A 21,576-nucleotide genomic window follows, 5' to 3' on the forward strand; every position below is an offset into this window, starting at 1 on the left:
GTCTGCAAATCCTAAGGCAAAATATGTTTTACCTAATTTCAAAGTCAAATATATAAAAACAGGAGTAAATACACTTTTACAGGCAAAATAATTTAAATATGGATAACTTTTATCATTACGGATACACGGCGGCTTACCAATGTTATCCGGCGTGACGCAAAGTTCTTCGCACTCTTCTCTAGATTTAAACTTATTAGCATTTCCAAGACAACCGCCGTAAATAAATTGACCGCACTGCTTCCTACCGGAGTCAAAATACCACGTCGGATGATATCCTTCGCAAGGACCAGCGATCTTCGGTAAAAAGCAAGCAGCTGCAAAATAAATCAGAAATTAACTGTTTTAATATAACACTTTAGAATATTTTCTTTATGTAATTGCCAAAAATTTGTTTTTAATCTGTAAATTTATAAAAAGAGAAAATGTATATAAATCTAAATAATTTTATAACGCGATAATATGAATTATGAGTATTCCACTTTTTTATTTATTACATAAAATAATCTTTTTATACAGCTACCTTTTCCTTTGGGCTGAACGCAAATCTCTTTGCACTCTTCCTGTGTTTTGAATCGATTCTCGTTACCCTCGCAACCACCGTACCAGAATCTCGAACAACCGCCGTAATCGGTGTCATAGAACCATTTGACCGTGAAGTCCCTGCAGGAGCCTCTGTCTTTCTTCAAGCCACATGCGGCGCCAGGCATCGAAGGTACCGTAGGACAACCCTCAAAGTTTTCTCCTTGAGCTTCCTCGATTCCGTCTGGACAGCATCCATACTTTGACGCGTCGCAAGCGCATCCGGCAAAGTTCGGTCCTTCGGCCGGAGTTCTGTTATCCGAACAGCATCCGTATTTTGTATTCTTGCATCCGCAGCCTGTGAACATTGCACAATAAATTTCATTGCATAATGTGTTACTTATTTGTTTAATAATAATAAAAATTATTGTATTTTATAGTTATTTATTTAAATAAAAAGTTAATTAATTTTTGTATTTAATTTTTTATTCTAACTAGACACACACAAGCGCACTTGATCTTTTACTTTTTATCATACTTTATCATTTTTTTAGAAAGATTTTCTTATTCTTTCTAAATCTACATCAATTAATCTAATGGATGGAGGGAATAACGAAATCAATAAGTGAAAAGAACATCATTGGAACAACCGGAAAGAATGAAAACTGAGACTACAGCGGACAACGTCGTAAGACGTCATAAACCGAAGGCTATATATATTTTTCATTCTTTTTAAAAGCCGTATTATTTTTAACAATTTAATTTTATAAATGTATGCATATTGACTACCTTGACCATGAGAGCCTTTTGCGATGGTAACGCCGTCGGGGCAGCATCCGAACTGATAAGTATAGCACGGGCATCCCTCGAAATGCGGTCCGCTCGCGGGGGTGAATCGGTTCGGGCAGCAACCGTGAGTTGTGTATTGACAGCCGCAACCTTCGTTGTTTGGTCCACGCGCTACCGTCGAGTTATCCGGACAGCAACTAAATCTTGTATACTGGCAACCGCAGCCATAAAAGTTCGGTCCGCGAGCCGGCAGAATGTTATCCGGACAGCACTTGTATGGAGTTGATAAGCAGCAGCCCTCGTTGTTCGGTCCATGCGCCGGCGTTACACCATCCTCGCAGCATCCATGAGCACTGTCATGACATGGCATGCGACAGCCATAGTTGTCTGGTCCAAGAGCTGCGGGAATATGATCACAAATGGTTTACATAATATATTCAGAGTTCGTCTATTTATCTTAGAAAAAAAAAATTAATTATATTTTTGTGGGACTTTTATTCTGAAATATTATTTCAGTTAATATTTTAGAATATTAATAATTTACAAAATTATCAATATTTTCTCCTTACTTAAATGACGAATTTTTTGCTAATTAATTGTTTTGAAAAAATAATTTCATATAAAATTTGTGATTTGTGTATTATCAATTTTTATACCTGCGGTAACTTCATCAGGACAGCATCCAAAGTAGGATGCGCTGCAATTTTCATTGTTAATGACGCCGCATCCCGCGAAATTCGTGCCGTTTGCAATGGTGATACCATCGGGACAGCAACCGTAGGTGGTGTTTACACAGTCTTCACTCGACATTGTTGTTACGTATATCTCCGTTTGTGATGTTTCAGAAGTGACTTCTTCGCAACCTTATTAGAATATATATCGTAGTCAGTGAAACTATATATAATAAATATATTTCAAAGTGTACGGATAAAATAAATACCTTCGCCATCAGGACCGGAAGCGACTCTAATATTGTCTGGACAACAGCCAAACTTGGTAACATTACAACAGCCCAAATTATCTTTTCCGCTAGCTGCAGTCTCATTGTCTGGACAACATCCAAACCTAAAATTCAGAAATAATTAAATTCAAAATTTTTAACATTTAAAATAACTTGCATTTAAATAATAATATGTAAAAATATCGTTAAAGTACAAAAATTAAAGAAAAAAATTTATTAAAATAAAATATAATTATTAGTGCATAGAAAATGCATAGAAAAAAATGAAAATAACGTAAGATAAAATCATTTGAAGTGATTATTTCACAAAAATATGAAAAACTAACTCTGTTTCATTGCATGGTTTCGTGCATCCCTCGTAATCATTGCCTTGCGCCGTAGTGACGCCGTCGGGGCAGCAACCGAAGAGCGATTCGTTACAATGAGAGGCAGGGCAACCTTTGTTCTTCGAACCGGTGGCTGGCGAAACGCCATCGGGACAACAACCATATCGTGTTTCGTTACACGTCTGCGGTGTCGGGCAACCTTGACCGAACGGTCCCTGAGCGGCGGTGATGCCGTCGTAGCAACATCCGAACGGCGTCTTTTTGCAATTCTTCCTCGGTTTGCATTGCCGCTTCGTAGTTCCGGGGAAGATAGTCGTCCATATCTCGGTGACTAAAATTAAAAATTTGGCATTAGCAGAAAAAGCAGGCATTTTATATCGATTTTATATCATTTCATATCGATAACTTTACCGTGAGTTTTGTCAGTAAGATCAGTTTCTCCGCTGATCGTGGAGAATGTAACTTCTGTCTCGGTGGTCTCCTCGAGAGACGATGTTGTGGCCGATGATTCGGTCGTTTCACCGGACGCAGTGGTCTCGCCCGACTCGGTTGTCTGTCCAGATTCTGTGGTCTCGCCCGATTCGGTCGTCTGTCCAGATTCAGTAGTCTCGCCAGACTCCGTCGTCGCACCCGATTCTGTCGTCGCGCCCGGTTCGGTGGTCGCAGTTCCGCCGGATTCTGTTGTCTCAGCTGATTCCGTGCTAGCGCCAGATTCAGTGGTCTCTCCTGATACCGTGGTTTGTCCCGATTCGGTTGTTCCGGTTACTTCGCTGCCGGTAGTTTCGGTCTCATCCGACGAGCTCGTTCCGGAAACAGTCGTTTCTTCCGTATTGCTAACTGTTGTAGTGACATCGGTTCCTTCGGTGGAAGCCGAGCTTTCTGGCGACGCCGATGTAACGTCATCGTCTTCGCCTTTCTCCGGTTTGTTGGTGCCCTCGCCTGGTATTTTTTCATCGGTCGTCAGTTGGGAAACTTCGGTAGTCGTCACTTCAGTTTCTGTGAGAGAATATTATATTGTATTTTGCACCTTTGACTTAATAATAATCGCAATTATTTAATTTTACATTGATAACCAAATATAAGTTGCATCTCAATTATATACAAATCGACTAAAAACTTGTAAAATATGTCACAAATTTGAAATTCAACAATATATATTAAAGTAATAAAAATAGTAAAATTTAAGGATATAATATGTTTCAAGTTACAAAATATCAAACTACAAAGAACAATTTTGCATATCAATAATTACCGGATGCAGTGCTGGATTCCGTAGTCTCGTCACTTCCAGTGGTTTCTGTTTGTTCCGTATTTGTGGTCTCCGTCTCTGACGAGGATGTAGTTGGCGGGGATTCCGTGGATTCAGTCGTGTCTGTGGATTCTGTGGTATCGGTAGTTGGCGTCGTCTGCGTTTCCGTCGAATCGGTTGTTGCCGTACCAGTAGTATCCGTATCCGTCGTTTCAGTTTCCGCAGAACCGGTAGTAACATCGGTATTAGCCGATCCGGTCGTTTCGGAGCCAGTCGTCGCGTCGCTGGACTCGATTGTCGATACCGAACTTTCAGTGATGGTTGATACGCTCTCCGCACTACTAGCGGTTTCGCTGGAGGTAGTAGCGGAAGAATCCGTCGACCCTTTCGTTACCGCCGATTCAGTACCTAAACAATTAGTAGATACATAAAGCAATACAGATTTTAAAAGCAATGTATACACTAAATGGCTTAAATAAATGCAACACACATAGCAATAATAACACTATCTTAAAAACTGCAATAAATATATCTGACAAAAAACGTACTGCCGGATTCTGTTACAGCCGATGTTTGAGAGCTTTCTGCTGTAGTTTCATCTGTTAATGTATCTGTAGATGCACTTGCGCCAGATCCTTCCTCAGAACTTATGCTAGACTCCTCTTCAATGGTAGTCCCGGATCCTTCAAACGTTGTATCAATTCCTTCGGTGATATCCGACGATTCAGTCACTTCGGTCCCGAATTCTGTCGTACCGGTTTTGCCTTCCGTCGTAATTCCACTTGCCGGACTTTCGCTCTCGATGGTGGAGTCAGTATTGCTGCCGCTAAACAAGTCGGTGCTAAGCATGGTAAAATCGTCGTCGCCGCTGCCCTCGCCGCTACCGAGCTCGGAAGGCGATATATCGCCTCTCGTTGAATCGCTAAACATGGTACTGTAAATATCACTTTCGCTAAACGGCTCACTGAGGGGTGTCACTTCCGTTTGATCGATTATTTTGCTTGCTTTCTGAAACGAGAAAAAACGCTACAATATTGCGACTGTCGCAATCGTTTCGTCCGGTCCGCGTAGATACGAAATCGAACAAGAATTGCATTGCCGTTCCGCGTGTAAGAAAAGGTCGATTTGATTCTAGTCCGAGATGGCTCTTTGAAAGGGCGGAACAATAAGAAACGAAGTTACGAAGTAACTCAGTCACGCCTGATATTCGATTAGGTGCGACACGATCCAGTTTCGCTTACCCCCGCTGGGAGAGCGCCTTCAATGGCACCTTTTTCTTCCTCTTCCTCCTCGTCTTCACACTCCTCCTCCTCCTCCTCTTCCGGTTTCTCTGTTCCATCGGCGATTGGTGTCACGCCTACAAATATGCCCCAACAAAAGAACAAACTTATGTAACTTGTAATTTCTACAACTCGTAATGAGTTCGCAATTCGGACTATAAAAGTATGCATGTGGAAGGATTTTTTTAACACAAAAGAATTTCATGCGTGTATTTTATTCCTTGTTGACTAGCTTCGAAAGCGCGTCGGAGATTTAATTTTCCTTGTTATAAAGGGTAGATGACATTATATTCGCGGTTGGTGGTGCGTTCGCCTTTTAGAACGTGGCAAATGCTAAGACATTTGAGTTTAATACCACGAACCTCATTATTTTCACGCCTGCTGTTCTAGACACATTCAATATTGTATGCTGACGTACCGGTTTATAATAAAGAGGGATTGAAATCATAATGTAAATCATACACCCTGTGTTATGATGAAGCAAATATTAATGTCTGCTTTATTATCTCCAACGGTGAAAGTAGTAATATGCAAAAGATTTCATGATAACAGGAAAATGGATTCTATTTCTCAAATAAGATATCTTAAAGAATAATTTATTTTTTCTTGAAAAAAATAATTTTATACTTATAAAAATTAATTAAATATATAATTTTTAAAGATTTAAAGTTTGTTAAGCAATTATTTCTAAAGGTAATATTAATACACATTTTTTTCTAAATTATTTATTTAAGTGCTATTCCGTTTTGTTTAAAAATTATTTCTCTTGCAATTGTTCTTCAAACATGAAAGCATTTCTTTTAAATATGAAAGTTAAACTTGCTAAAATCTTACCTTCTTCGCAAGGTTGATCATTGCACTTTTCAGAGGAGAACATGATGGTGTCGGCGTTACATTGGCTCACAGATACTGTCTTGTTATCCTGCATGCAAATCACCTTACGGGTCATGTCACCGCCACCACATGGCTGCGAACACTGCAACATATTGCAACATGATTGACGACATCGTTAATTACGCTTTGAGAAGATTTTGTTAATAAGTTTAGCGATTATAAAGCTGTGCATAAACTAAATTTCAAGTTATAAAATATGCAAAAGCCAATGAGAATAATTGTAATTAGGATACAAGAGGCTTAGAAAATCATAATGTCCAAGTAATTTATTAATTTATTAAAAAAGAGTATTATGTTTTAAAAAACATAGTAATTAAACATAGAGACAAACCTTGCTCCAAGGTCCTGCGAACCACTCGCCTTTGCATGGCTCCTTGGCGGTACAATTTTTGGTATCTTCAAATTTATTTTCAGGATCGCAGTTTTCATCCGGAACTTTCTTCACAGTATCATCCTTGAAAGTGCCACAGAACACTTTGCGCGTCTGAACGCCGGATCCACATTTTGCCGAACACTGTAAAATTATTAATAACAAGAAATATAATTAAAACAAATTTTACAATTTAATTAAAAATTCGATAAGATTCGGATTGAATTCGCATTTGATTCGAAGGATAAAATTAAATATGTTTAGCTGAGCTAGTTTCAGGATAAAGAAAATAGGTAAAAATATTTATATTAATATTATATTTTTACTTACCTCGCTCCATTGCGAGCTATACCATAGAAAGTCGCAATCTTTGGCTTTCTCGCACTCTCTTTCCAATTCTGGCTTCTTCTCGACGTCGCACAAGTCATCTGAATAAACTGTACCGTCCTGGGTAGCGCACTGGGCTGTTCTGGTTTCTTTGGTAAGATCGCATTTCTCTTCGCACTGTTAAGAAAAAATTTTCGAGTTATATATATCCAGGCAAATTGCCAAGTAAAAAGAAGCAAATGCAGAAGTCTTTTATTTAATAAAAAGTTATTTATTAAGAAGACTTACTCCGCTCCAGTCCGAAGTAATCCAATCGAGACCAGCGCAAGGTCTTAGCTCGCAAGCTTTCTCACGTTCAGGCGCTTCTGTTTCGCACGCCTCATCTTCCAATACATCGATTTTGCCGTCGATCTTTCTGTAGCATGTCACTGTTCTGGTTTGCTTACCAGGTCCGCATATATGATCACACTAGGAGAAACATTTATTTTTCACAATGCGCGTTTGCTTTCCAAAATAATAGAAATAATAATAAAATATAACTATGCATATATTTTGAGAAGTATGAGAATTATACCGGTGAGAGTTAATACCAGAGTTAATTGTAATATTTTATCATAAAAAATCTAAATCAAGTGGCTAATAGTACATAAATGAGAAAGAAAGGTGGTAAAGCGGTAAGGCCCTTTTCCTAAAACCGTAATTTAATGTCACCGTGGGCGGTAATGTAGTAACTCACGGGCTTCCAGGGCCCCTCGTGCCATTGCGGACAATCCACGTCTCTGTTGCATTCCTGTTTGGTAGATCCCTTCGGCCCCACCTTTTCCAGGCATTGAGAGTCATCTACCACGGAAGCTATCCCACCCCCGAGGACCTGCTCGCATTTGATCTCCCTGGTCTGCTCGCCCCCCTCGCCGCACTGTTTCGTGCAAGGAGTCCATGGACCTTCCACCCACATGGCCGGACACGGATCCTCGTTGCAGCTTTGCGTGTCAGCCGGTTCCAATTGCGGATCGCACAGGTTCTCATCCACCTGCTGATTGTCGCGCCTTCGCACGCAGGCCACCCGTCTTGATTGGTAGCCTTAAAAGATAAATAAAGCGTGAAATGGATCTAACATCCAAATGTTATTTCAAAAGAAATGAGGAAATGAATTTTTTATGGCTGATGGACGATCAATTTCTATTTGTGTTGTGTTAAAAATTTCTATTTCTATTTCAATGTAGTTAAAATTTGATTAGCGAAGTTCATTATTTTTATTATATTCTATTTTCGCTGCTATATATGCGATAATTAATTAGTTATTTTAAAGCATTTATAAATATTCTAATATCAATCATAGTCGAAATAAAGCAAAAACTATTCACTAGTAAAATATTTACCTAACATTTTTAAATAAATAGATACATTTAATTTTTTAATTTTTTACTCATACTCGTATTTCTTCTAAACATTTGCGCGCAACAGGTAAAATATTGTTTGCTCCGACAAGAAAATACGATGGATTTGAGAAGCTACGGTTTAATCGCATTAAAGTGATAATCCTATAATACCTCTGCCGCAACTGGTGCTGCAACTAGAGAATTCGTCGGTTACCCAAGTGTAGCTATCCGGATCCGTGCGCGTCGAGAACTTCTTCGGTATACTGTACTCGTACTGCACACCCACGTTGCGATCTTGGTAGAGTAACTGGGAAAAAGAAGTCTCTCATTAATATACTCTTTGCTCTAAAATTTTCACTGATAAAAAAATAAATTAATAAATTAAAACAATATACTAACCACGACATAAATGGGTTCGTTCGTCGGTCCCAAGGCGGTGATAGTATCAGGTGCTGCAAATCCTTGGGGATTTCTGGCATAATGGAAGGTCGTGCCAGAAAAGCGTAAGCTGCGAGGAAAGTCTATCCTCCAGTTTCCGTTTAGATAATAATGTCCCGAAGTGTTGCGTATGGCTAAATAACAACGTTTAATATACAAATATTTGGAAGCAACATTGATGTATAAAATTGATATAATTCAGACAATTAGTTCATACATTAAATATTATATTAAATTATATATAAAAATTAATATTTATATAAATTTTTACTTTGTTTACTCACCAAGATAATTGTTTGACGGCTGTATTTCTCTTATGGCGATATTTGTCGCGCCTTCAGGGATAAGCAGAATATCGATGTAACCTGAAAGACGCATAACATTTCTCTATTATATCAATAAATAATAGAGATACAGAAATAGTTTTATAGAGTAGCTAAAAATTCCTTTATTCCTTGATCAAAATAGATATATCGACTGCACCGAAATAATCTTCGCTCGCTGGAAAATTATTGCACAGACTAAAATTACTTTTAATAATTATTCATCAACGAAAATAACTTACCCACTTGGAGATCATCTGTATCGAATGAGCCTGTAACGGTATTGCAATCTGAGCCATCACCCCCGCATTCTCTGCACGCGTCTTCTCTTGCATCGCTACCCAACATCATATCGCATCCGACGTGCTGACCAAAATAAATTTATCGTAAAATTTATCATAATACGCTGCGTTTTATCTTTCTTATCTTTTGTTTAGACTCAAAAATTTATTATTCAGCAAAAGTGAAAATATTTGGACTAAAATAATTATACACTATCACAAATTGATAATAATAGTTAATAATTAATTGATAATAATAGTTAATGTTTCAATATACAATTACAACTCACCATGCATCTGCCTTCGACGCAAACATCGTTCTTTTCAGCTTCGCAAGGAGTGCCGTCGACCACGGAGACTTTGTGCCTGTAGAAGAATCGCTCGCCGCGCGGCATACAATTCAGTTCGCATTTATTCGGACTTCCGGTGTACGGAATCCAACTGCGAAAATAAATCATATTGCGTAATTAAAAACTAATAAAAAGTAATTGTTAAAAGAAATAATTACACACGTTAAATCGATAAGTTACTGTTACCTAGTTAGTCTTTTATCATTTAAGTTGATTTTGTATCAAATAAAAAACAATCACTGACAAAAGTATACATAATTTTGATGAATAACAGGCCATCGTTCCGCGTTATATGTTCGTGAATTAAGGCGTTTGTATCATTTGTATTCCGCTCTTTTGATGGAAACTTTTAAGTTCCTTTGACTGCTCGATTCACAATGTACGACGGAGAAAGAGTACCCATAAATATGATGTCTCTTATTAAAAGGCGATTCAAGCGACCGCAGATTATAGGGCGAAGGGACGATCATTAGGCGATGTCAAGGGCCACAAAGAATTCCGTCATCGTCTCGCGTTAGAGCGCCGATCGTAAATCACCGTCACGGTACAACGGTAATCTCGTTTCACGAATTCGACAGAATTTCCAGTTGAATGAGCATTGATAATCATGGTGTTATAGCTACGATACTCACTCATAATACACTCCCTCGAAGGGCACGTTGTTGAACTCCGCGCACTGCTCCGCTCGGAAATCCGTCTGCTCGCCGGGACACTCCTGGAAAAAGTGTATAATTAGCGATTTTCGAATTTTTTCACGGTGACGTTTCCACAGCGCACACATCGTACTTAATAAATTCTAATGTCGAGTAAACGATAAACAAAAGGATTCCGGATTGCGAGCTTGTGGCGGTCTCGATTTAATCTCGAAGAGGCAAATTGAATTACGGAGAATCCGTAAGATCCTCCCGGATAGCATGCGGAAATTCAAAGAACCGAGCGTAATTCACTCACGGAATTTTACGGTATTTCACGTTGATTGTATTGAGAAATTCTTGTTGCGCTCTTGTTGCGTTACAGCGAATATCGGTCAACGTAGTAATTTGAAGTATGGAACGAATAAAAGACGAAATGCACTTTTACGAGAAATAACTCAGCTGTGGTCGGCTTTTGATGTACATTTGTCGTCGACAAAGATAAAGCTGCGCGGCATGATAATTACTGGTCTGCAAACCTGCTGAAATAAAAAAAGCGGCGCACAGTGCAAATTGCCGCTTGAAAAGCTTAGGACCTTCATGAAAGTGAGTCGTGCGCACTTTTTTCCGCCGTGTTCGACTGCGTTTTCATGCCCTCGTTTTGCCGACCTCGAACTCGAAATAAATTCTTGTAGTAGATAACAAGCTTTCGTACGCAAAAAGATACAAGTTAGAGCACAGCCGGGAAAAGCGTCTCGTCATGGTATGAAATGAGACCGGAGGAAGGCGTCATTCGAGGACAGAAGGGTCCATGTCAAAGCATCGGTTTAATGTTCCTATTTTCTGGCTAACGGTGTCCCTTTCATTAGGTCAATTTGGTTCATCGATTTCGTTCTCATTCAACGAACATAATGAAAAGGCAGAAAGTTTAAATATTTAATAAAAAAGGGATTTATTGAATTTAACGCACTTAACTTGCTTCTCATTGTCACGATTTTATTCGTAAAATGTTCAAATCATTCTTGATTAATATTCATGTCACATTTATGCTAATCTACTGGTTACGATAGTGCTGTCATCTGAAAGGTTTCTTTCTTCTTGAAATTGTAAAATGAGCGCGTGCTGTCGTGCTATTTCGTGAATAGTCCACAAAACTGAGATGGCCCACAGATGGACGCTGCGCGGAGGGCAGACCCGAGGGGCAGGTAATGTCGATAAATCGAGTGGAACGCGAGCAAAAACGAAGAAAAGATACCCCGGCGGGACCGGTACCACGCACAAGGATACGACGCGGGATTTATGGCGGGAGATTTCTTGCGGACGGAATGAAACGCTAGGAAAAGGGTGGCAGAACATGAGGGTTGTCAGAGTAACGAGGAAGAGAAGGGAGAGAAAGGAAGAGAGACAGCGACGAGCCATGTTCAGGAAAAAGTTTCAGGTTGGTCGAGCGATGTCGCGTATGACGAATGTTGCCAATCGTAGCGAGCCGTGAAATTTATAAGGGATTATTTCGGGGTCACATTGCAGGCGAACGATTGACCTCGCTCGGTCTCCACGGTGTATTTCGAATGTCCTGGATTATTTAAATCTATTGCTCTTAGGAGAATGTTCTCGAGAACGGCGGATTACGTCCTGTCGCATCTCGTGACCCTTCTCAAGAACGCATCGTCAACAGCACCCTTCCTCTCCTCGGAGGATGAGCTGGAAAAGCCGGAAATACACAGAAGATAGCTTCTATACGTGAAAAACAAGTTGTCGCAATATGCGCGTTGAAACGTTTATTTTCTTGTGAATTTTAATCAGAAAAAATAATGAGAAGTTTAATTGTCCGTTCTAGCAAACAATGTGTATGGTTATTGAATATTGAAAAATTGTTGAAAAATTTCAATAAGTATAAACGTTATTTTTTTAAAAATATTCTTAGATTATATAAAAGATAAAATTATTATTATTAAATTGATGTGAGTTGTCCTTATTGGCTCTGAAAACTGATGCATCGTATATCACTATTTCGTCGCAACCATACAATTCCTTTGGAAGAGGATGATTTATCCTGGAGAAGACAGCAGGGTGGAACCGCAAATGGACAAGGAAAGAGTACATGGGAAATAAATTATCGAAATGCTGGCAGGCGGCTGATATCAACGTTTCATTTACCGCATATTTCTAGATAAGTAAAATCAGTAGTAAATTTTAAGAATTTCCGAATTGTTATAAATTATGTAAGAATACTTTTTTATTCCAAATAATTATTATATTATGCATATAACATCTTTTTCCAATTAAATTTTTATTAAATTTTTATCAAAAAAAGATTGTCCGCTATAAAAAGTCGTCATGTTCGCATATGTTCCACTTACTTTTGCACGTAAAACGATACCAGACGTGAAAACATTCGGCTCGAATTAAACACAAAGATTCGCTATATTAAACCGCCGTCGACCACCCACGTGTATTAAAGATTAAATCAAATTCCCCATTGATATCGTCCTTAGAGAGTCATGAATATATTTTAGGCTAAGAAAAGAAACGTTGTTCGCGAAAGCTGTAACTTTGTGAAATGCGCGTAGAAATGCTTCGATTAAATTTTTGATTAATGATTCATTTTATTTAAAAAAATCCGATTGTTATTTTTACCTGACCAACATTGAGAACAGAAGATTACGAAATGATTATGAAAAAATATTTTTAAATTTTACTGGTCGCTAAAAAATTTTGCAATTTATATAAAAGTTATATATAAATATTTGTATATAAATAATTTTAAAAAAGTAATATATATTACAATTTTTAGCTGAATGTAACTATTACTGTTTGAGGAAATAGATACTAAAGCATTCCACTGCACTGCGTAGCGGTATAGTGTTATTCGTTTCAGTTAGCACTTAGCTCTAACGAAGTTAATGCTTTGTGAGTCGATGCTGCATAATGGGCTTCCGTTTATAAATCTTCCGCAATTCATCCGAGAACCGCTGATGCATCACATGTTCAGAGGCAATTTCGGTGGTTATTTCAGTATATTGAAATCAATTGCATCAACATTTCTTATCATTGCCTTGTATTCTTGTTGAAATATACAAATAATGTATTATATAAATTACAACTGTTTATCGTATCAAAATTAAATATATTGATATCATAAGAATAAAAAAGAGGATTTAATAAATAATTGTAAAAATATATTAGAAAAGATATGTTTGATTGATATCTTTTTGTAATTTTCTATCAAACCCTTATTTATCTTTGTATCTTTATATCAATCTTTATAACTTTCAAACATTTCGAATTGTTTAAACAGCTTATGAATTTTGCATTAAAAAAAGTAATCCAAGGCGTATATTTTAAAAAATTTTGATATTTATAAAATTTATAATTATATGCATCGGTGATTATGAAAGTGGATTAAGTCATTTTGGTGATTTTTTTATTTTGAGATATTTCGATTTTATAAATCAAAATAACAAAATAAGTGATAAAATCAATTTTTCAGGATTTTTTATTTAATACACTTTTATAATCACCGACATATATGTTTAAATTAATATTACAGATTTTGAGTTAAATAATGTTCGAAGCATTTTGTATTGTCTATTAAACTCATCAATAATCTGAGATTTGTTAAATTGATATTTTACAATGTAATAAATTCTTATTATGTCAGTTGTAGTACATTTTAGCAACATTCTTTTAACACTCTTTTTCTTGTGATTGCGTAACTACAGTACGTTAAATTTCCCGACGAATAATTTTTATCGAAATAATTTTCTCCCTCGCTTTCTGCGCGTGATTAAATGGTCTGACGGGTTGACGGTAAAAAATATGAGAAAGAAAGGAAAAATGCCGTCGGATTCTAATTGCAGTTAATTAATCATAATTTCCCTATAAGCCGCAAAAGCGAGAGCATCATGGAAATGTCATCATAAATTTTTTAGAATTTAAACGGATTTCTTGATATCACGCTGCATTTCCATTCTATTTTACGCTTGAACTTAAATTGGAAATTATATTTTCAAGATTAATGTAACGTATTGTTATTTTGATTGTAATAAAGAATGTTTTAACTTTAAAAAGGAAAAGTTGTCACTTTTTGTTAAGTTCAATCGAGGAAATTATAATAGCTGGCGAAGTGTTTCCGCCAGCAAGGCGAGACGAAGTTGATCACTGTTAGGTCGACGTGAATACTCAGAGAAATTAAATTAAAGCCGAAGAGTCGAAGAATCCGATGAGAATCTTTCACAAAAATTTGCATAATTGCTCTTAAATTTGCAGTTAAAAGTTTGACTTCGGTCACAAGAATTTGACTTATTAACATAAAAAAGAATACTGATTTCTACGTTAGTTTTTAAAAACAAAATAAATCGATAAAATATATTTTTTACGATAGAAAAATTGTTGGCCAAATTTTTCAAAGTATTAAGTTCATTACATATTTACATTACTGATGGTGCGAAGTAAAATCGCAACTTGGCTTGCCGCAACGATAAAGAGTAAACGTTTGCTTAATGGTCCGCTATCGTTACCGCATAACGCACCACTCCACCCCGAGCTTTTACCGAGCAAATCACGAGCACTTACGTAATAGGTTGCCAAGAAGAGAATCTGTTAAAGTACAGATAACGTGCAGGTGGGATTACCGAGCCTGTAAAATCTTTCTGTATGCTCAGTTAAAACAGAGATTTTGAGCGCCTATTTCCGTTAAATTATTTATAAAAAAAAAAGTGAAACAATAGAAAAAAAATCCTATATCACATCTACATATTCACGAATTTGTGATATTTTCTATGTTTCCTATATTTACAGTACGTTCTCGTTACTCGGTCTCGTCGGCTCGGTTTACGCGAATCCGCTTATGCACAACGAACAAAGTAAAGAACTTAACGCATCAGCGAGTGTCCTATAATTCCTCGAAAGCACATAAACGAGTTTTGAAAAAAGCGATCCCGATTTATGCAAACATTTAAAAGAGTTTGTTTATTATGTGCATGTGTGACGGCAATGCAATGCGTGTGCTCATTTAACAATAAATTATTAAATTTCGTAAACATATCTTGTTTCTTAGAAATTTTAATTATTTTTTTTTAATTATCTTTCAATTTGGATGAACTTTTGCTGCAAACGATAACGTGTGTCAAACGGTTTCCTTCAAAGGCGTACGTTCTCTTTGAAAACGCGAATGAAGAGGGATTAAAAGTTTATAGTGGCAGTAAAGATCGTTCTTAAAGCGACCACACTAAATCCTCGCCGAGGATACTCGAGGGTGTGCTCGGGTGTATGTCGTGAAAGTTAAAAGCACGGGAACCCCATCCGAGAGTCGTAAAAACGCGAGACATACATATGCGCTCGTCCCGTTTAAAAGGACAGACTTTTAGTACGATAAATGGGCTGACGATGTGAGGTGATTTGCTGAACATCGTTGAAATGTCGCTTGATATAGTCAGTGAATGCGTGACACCTATATTATACGTAAATGATAGATGTAAATATGAGAGAAAGATTTTAATTCATTACAAACACGCATTAAATAAAAATCAACATTTGATTAATTACTTACTTTGTGTATTTTAAATTTTGTAATAAATGTATAATTATCATGTGTCTTTTATAAGATATTGCAAAAATTATTAATTAATAAATATTTTTAGGATAAAATCATACAGCTCTGCTTGCCACAAGTCGCGGTTATGTTGTACCTAAATTACTTTCACACGCTTTCCAATTTTAGTAAAGAAATTAACAATCTAATCTGTTAAATCTATTTAGCGATAATTGAAATAATTTCTAAATTTAAATGAACTAGATACATTGAAACTGCTGAGTTCGGAGATCAACGACGTAACAACGGCCAGCTAAGAAAAGACCGATTTAAATAACGACATAAATCATATCATTAAAGACGTGTTACTCATTGATTTATATTTCAAAGGTTGAAAGTAGGCGTTCCGCCAAAAAGATGTGCTGTAAGCGAATGAATCAATCATTCTCCGAGACTGAGGAACGAGTAATTTGCGGATTAATCGCGATTTTCCGCATCGATAAGTCATCGAACTTCATCGTTGTACCTTGTTACTTTTTTTATGTATATAACGACGTGTAAATAATAATTAATATAACAACGTGTAAGAAATCGCACATGAAAAAAAAAGAAGAAGCGAAACTTTGACTCATTGATTTCAGTTTGCTTGCAGATGTGAATAATTGAAGCGCGCGTCACGTGTCTGTGCCCCGAGGACCTTTGATAGACTGTCAGGCTGTTCGATCTATTAAAGCACATCGCATAAATCATTCCCTGTTACACGGCAATTAATCAAGTTCCAGATTGTACTCGACTCACGTAGCCCACGGCATTCCCACGACGGAGTCTTTTTGTATTTGACATTATCACGTTGCGGAAGACGATGTGATCGCCCGCATCCAGCGAACGAATTTATCGTTCGCAGATAAAATAATTGATACAGTTTGAAGTTGTTATTAAGAGCTGCAGGTTTTTAGTACTCACCTGAACATTACACGAGAAGAATCTCCTGGCAGCGCCCGTACACCTGTCATGACCACTGTCACTGTAACACCACAAAATAGATATATTACTTTTTTTGGTAAAACGAAAATTTCAAAGTAAAAATATCACAATATTTTCATTATTTATACATGTTTTTGTATATTTATAATTATTTATAAAGCAATAAATATTATTATTTAAATTTCAATTAAATGAGATCTATATGTTTTTATCAACACAATTGAAATTAGTGAACAGAAAATTTGACACAGCTAAAAACAAATTTTCTGTCACTATGCCAAATATCTTCAATGTTTTATCAAAATATTTGTTACAAAATAAGTTACAATGTTTTAATTCCTACTTAATATATTTCTATAATTTCTATAATTGAATTTTATAAACATTTTTATAAATACACTGCGTGTTTAAAGAAAAGCGCATTCGCGCTTGATGCTTAGCATTTATTTTTGCGCTTTATTGAAATATTTTATAGTTTATCCATCTATAATTATTAATAACAAAGTATTTCTTTTAGAGTTAAAGTTATTGTGAAATTATATTGTGTCATATAAAATTAAATCCGTACACAAAGTGAATTTTTCTGATTTATAATTTGCGGATGTAAAACAGGATATGTACTAAAACGGCAATATAAAAAAGTTTGTATACACGTTGCTGTGTAGTTTCAACTCTAAAATGGATTATGGAAGCAATACTGGACAGAGATCGATAAACATTTCACGAAAAACGTCGCTCTCTAGGGCTTTTCTCTGGTTTCTATCTATACCACATCAGTTTGGAATAAAAAGAATGAAACGTTCCGCGATTAATCGCGTATCTTATAAAAAATACATATCCATAAAATATCCATAAAAAATACATAACAAATAAATATTTGTCAGATGTGCAGATTAAAGTAACAGATCATTACTAGAATGTATTATTTACCGCGGAAGTTCGCGATTAATTGTGTTTTATTAAATGTCTGTGATTCTGGATTGAAATAGGTTACTATTTTAGTAAACATAAATTTTATTGCCATAAAGAGATCTGCAAAATAATCCTGTTTCACGTCCGCTTAAAAAGATAAAAGCGTGATGTACTTTTTATTAGATGTAGCATGTTGAAAATTCGAATTGTCGGAGTCAAAGTTGTGTTGTCGTAAAACGTTGTTATTGTACACGTGGCCGTGTCTAAGAATTTTCGCGTGACCGTCAAGATATGTAGTTGTCGTTCGCCTTGCGTGCTCTGAGTACGTACACAATGTCAAACGAACCGTCGAAACGTAAAATAATAATAATCTTATATAAAATAATAATAATATAATAGTATACAATATAATATAATACTAAAATTTACTCACCAACTGATGTGCCGCAATTACAATTCATTGCTGTTGACCCAAACATACATTGCTCCAATTATTATATGCGACACGACAATTTAATTTATATGACATAATTAAATTATATGACATTATTAAACACTAACGCAATATCAAAACTAACCTACAAACGCGAAACAAACTACAAGTATAAAAAAATTCTGCTTGTTAAAAAATTAGGCATCGCGGCAATATCTAATGGAAAATCGTGAATGGAAGGATCGAATACCGAAAAAATAAATCGTTATTTTTCTTTATTAACACGTCGACCGACAATGCATTCAACACTTCCGACGCGCACTTCTATGCGTAATGCACTTTCGAAATCAAGAGACACGGTAGTGTCTCGCGCCAAGTTCACGCGTAGCGCAAGACCGACCGTGTATTTTTACGCGAAACCGAAAGCTGAGACGAGCCGAGATTATCGGATCTCAATAACGGCTGGGTCGATTGAGTATGTTTTCCAGCAAAGGACACAAGTTGACACAAGTTGACACAAATCGACACAAGTATCACTCTGTCTTTGTTCGATATTCAATGAGCAACAGAGAGAATAATACTTTTGTGTCGCTTGTGTCTCTTGATGGAAAACTACCTGAGTTGATAATAAATAACATACGATACTCGCGCGTAATTTTGTCGACACTCCCGTCATTTCCGAAATACATGTAAACATTCAGAAAACGGAGACGACGTCGCACCGATGCTTGTCGAAGATGTGACGAGCGATGCCTGATACGACGCGCAGTACTATTGTTTATGAATGCAGAAAAGAGGTTATATTAGATTAGCTAGCGGTTTACGCGCGCTAATCTCCACGACAGACGCTCTTTGTTTATAATCTTGACATTGCCGACATCTACCGAGATATGATGAAAGATACAAAAAAGGTAAATTCGGGCGGAAATTTGCGCGGAGACAATTTCAAAAGGAGACAACTTAATACCGATGCTTAACAATTTGATGAACAATATCCGACAGGACGCGACAAAATACGACTGGCTTCACAAATGCCGGATAATCGCGTCTACATACATTGTTTGATATTTTGCGACAATTATCCGTTGATCAATTCGGCGTGAATGATAGTACCGAGATACGTTTAAAAAAATGCAGAAGACGAAAGACTTCACATGTCGATGCTCGACAAAGCGATGTGAAACATGACGTCATGAACATGATTAGTTTTACGAATGTCGAAAGACAGATAATCACGATCGTGCGCATGGAATTAATATTCCACGATGATCAATCGATTCAATTCTGAATTCAATTATCTCGATGTTTATTGTATGCAGAATTCGCTTGGAAGAAGAAAAAGTCAGTGCGAAACGCGGGACAACGCTCGCTCCATCCAGTATCGCCGCCATTATTCCATAGACTAAAGGGCGAGCAATAGATCGTGATCATGACGTCACGTTCATGTGATCATTACGTGGTCATATTCAAACTTCCAAAAAGACACATTAATCATTCATATGGTTCTTATGTTTTGTTCTTATATCTATAGAATTATCTTTTAATATTCGCATTAGATTTTAACTGTATTTTTCAATATATCCAAGTATAAGATATGCAGAGTCTTTTTGGAAGTTTGAATATGACCACGTGATCATTACGTGAACGTGACGTCACGAGATCTATTACTCGCTCTTTAGTCTGCGGAATAATGGCGGCGATGCTAGATGTGAGCGAGCGTTGTCCCGCGTTTCGCATAACTTTTTCTTCTTCGAAGCGAATTCTGCATACAATAAACGTCGAGAGAATTGCATTCAGGTACGATTGATCATTGTGGAATATTAATTCCATGCGCACGATCGTGATTATCTGTCTTTCGACATTCGTAAAACTAATCATGTTCGTGACGTCATGTCTCACATCGCTTTGTCGAGCATCGATGTGAAGTCTTTCGTCTTTTGCATTTTTTAAACGTATCCCGGTACTATCATTCACGCCGAATTGATCAACGGATAATTGTCGTAAAGTATCAAACAATGTATGTAGGCGCGATTATCCGGCATTTGTAAAACCAGTCGTATTTGTCGCGCCGTGTCGGATATTGTTCATCGAATTGTTAAGCATCGGTGTTAAGTTGTCTCTTTTTGAAGTTGTCTCCGCGCAAATTGCCGCTCGAATTTACCTTTTTTGTATCTTTCATCACACCTCGGTAGATGTCGACAATGTCAAGATTATGAACAAAAAGCGTCTGACGTAGAGATTAGCGCGCGTAAATCGCTGGCTAATCTAATATAACCTCTTTTCTGCATTCATAAACAATAGTGCTTCGCGTCGTATCAGGCATTGCTCGCTACATCTTGCGACAAGCATTGGTGCCACGTCGTCTCCATTTTCTGAACGTTTACATGTATTTCGGAAATGACGGGAGTGTCGACAAAGTTACGCGCGAGTGTCGTGTTTTATTTACTCGAAAGTGCATTACGCATAGAAGTGCGCGTCGGGAGTGTTGAATGCATTGTCGGTCGACGTGTTGATAAAGACGAATAATGATTTGTTTTTTCGGCATTACATCTTTCGATCTACGATTTTCCATTAGATATTGTTGCAATGCCTAATTTTTTAACAAGCGAAACTTTTTTATACTTGTAGTTTATTTCGCGTTTATAAGTTAGTTTTGATGTTGCGTTGAGTGTTTATAAAATTTAATAATGTTATATAAATTAATTTGTCGTGTTGCACGTAATAATTGGAGCAATGTATGTGTACGTTCAACGGATCAACAGCAATGGATTGCAACTGCGGCACATCAGTTGGTGAGTAAATTTTAGTATTGTATTGTACAATATTATATTGTATAATATTATATTATATTGTATACAATGTCCGTTTACTAGATCGATTTAAAAATTATTTTTTTTATTTATACTGCGTGAGCAAGCTTGAATTTTATTTGTGTCAGTTGTAAATTTTTTACAAATTTTTACAAAATTTTTTATTTATTTATTACATTTTGATACTATTATGTTACCACACATAATCAAAATATTGACCATTGATCTATTTTTATGAATTAAATAGTGAAGGAAATATTTTTCTATTCGTTGCATTGTTTAATTTTTTTATGGATTTTATGCAATAATTAAATTTTATCATGTTTATCTTTCTATGATACTGTTTGAATATGTGCATTTGTTTGTATTCGCAATGGTCATAATTATACCACTGTTGAAACCTATATCATGATTGATAAAGCATAGGTACTATTGGATCTATTTGACATGCAACTGTATTAACTGCGTCTGTAGGATGAAATGCAACATCTAACAAAAGGTACAATATATCGATCGCGTATTCCTGATAATGCAGAATGCATTCTCCATACATGTTACTATGATTTGCTTTGCACTGATTTGAAGTTCGATTACGTTTTGCTCTGCGTTTGCATTGATCTCAAACTTATGCGATAAAAAATGTGCCCTAATTGCTGATTTTTTTTTATCAATTATAAAATTAGTCTTTTATTCAAAGATTTTTGTGCAAAGAAAAAACATTATTAAAAAGAGAGGTAATTTCTATTGTCTCAGTTAAAACAGTGCAAATTATTAAATCTATTGAGA

At 36.5% G+C, this 21,576-nt stretch overlaps 2 protein-coding genes across 9 annotated transcripts in view; one reads left to right on the top strand and one right to left on the bottom strand.

The window, feature by feature from the left end:
• Ppn (Papilin) overlaps positions 1-21,576 on the bottom strand; it is a 105,868-nt gene that overhangs the window by 10,512 nt on the left and 73,780 nt on the right. For 5 of the 6 annotated variants that reach the window (XM_012361226.2, XM_012361227.2, XM_012361230.2 and 2 more), the window contains exons 4-25: positions 16,615-16,675; positions 10,119-10,201; positions 9,427-9,577; positions 9,098-9,221; positions 8,817-8,897; positions 8,494-8,666; positions 8,266-8,401; positions 7,452-7,795; positions 7,004-7,183; positions 6,719-6,892; positions 6,350-6,532; positions 5,959-6,100; positions 5,086-5,201; positions 4,393-4,852; positions 3,848-4,252; positions 3,007-3,591; positions 2,596-2,926; positions 2,249-2,373; positions 1,965-2,171; positions 1,309-1,707; positions 521-877; positions 138-314 (exon numbers count right to left, since the gene is read on the bottom strand). In XM_012361226.2, the coding sequence (XP_012216649.1) occupies positions 138-314; positions 521-877; positions 1,309-1,707; positions 1,965-2,171; positions 2,249-2,373; positions 2,596-2,926; positions 3,007-3,591; positions 3,848-4,252; positions 4,393-4,852; positions 5,086-5,201; positions 5,959-6,100; positions 6,350-6,532; positions 6,719-6,892; positions 7,004-7,183; positions 7,452-7,795; positions 8,266-8,401; positions 8,494-8,666; positions 8,817-8,897; positions 9,098-9,221; positions 9,427-9,577; positions 10,119-10,201; positions 16,615-16,675 (4,994 nt within the window). Of the gene's footprint in view, positions 1-137; positions 315-520; positions 878-1,308; positions 1,708-1,964; positions 2,172-2,248; positions 2,374-2,595; positions 2,927-3,006; positions 3,592-3,847; positions 4,253-4,392; positions 4,853-5,085; positions 5,202-5,958; positions 6,101-6,349; positions 6,533-6,718; positions 6,893-7,003; positions 7,184-7,451; positions 7,796-8,265; positions 8,402-8,493; positions 8,667-8,816; positions 8,898-9,097; positions 9,222-9,426; positions 9,578-10,118; positions 10,202-16,614; positions 16,676-17,980; positions 18,368-21,576 lie in introns of those variants that run through there. The other variant, XM_012361229.2, reaches the window with a different exon arrangement.
• Positions 19,596-21,576, top strand: part of LOC105668717 (uncharacterized) — a 178,916-nt gene continuing 176,935 nt past the window's right edge. The window contains exon 1 of one of the 3 annotated variants that reach the window (XR_001100153.2): positions 19,596-20,772. The gene's annotated coding sequence lies outside the window, so the exon portion shown is untranslated. The remainder of the gene's footprint in view (positions 20,773-21,576) is intronic. The other 2 variants (XM_012361234.2, XM_012361236.2) reach the window with 2 other exon arrangements.

This window comes from Linepithema humile, chromosome 3 (assembly GCF_040581485.1).
Source record: "Linepithema humile isolate Giens D197 chromosome 3, Lhum_UNIL_v1.0, whole genome shotgun sequence".
Lineage (NCBI taxonomy): Eukaryota > Metazoa > Arthropoda > Insecta > Hymenoptera > Formicidae > Linepithema > Linepithema humile.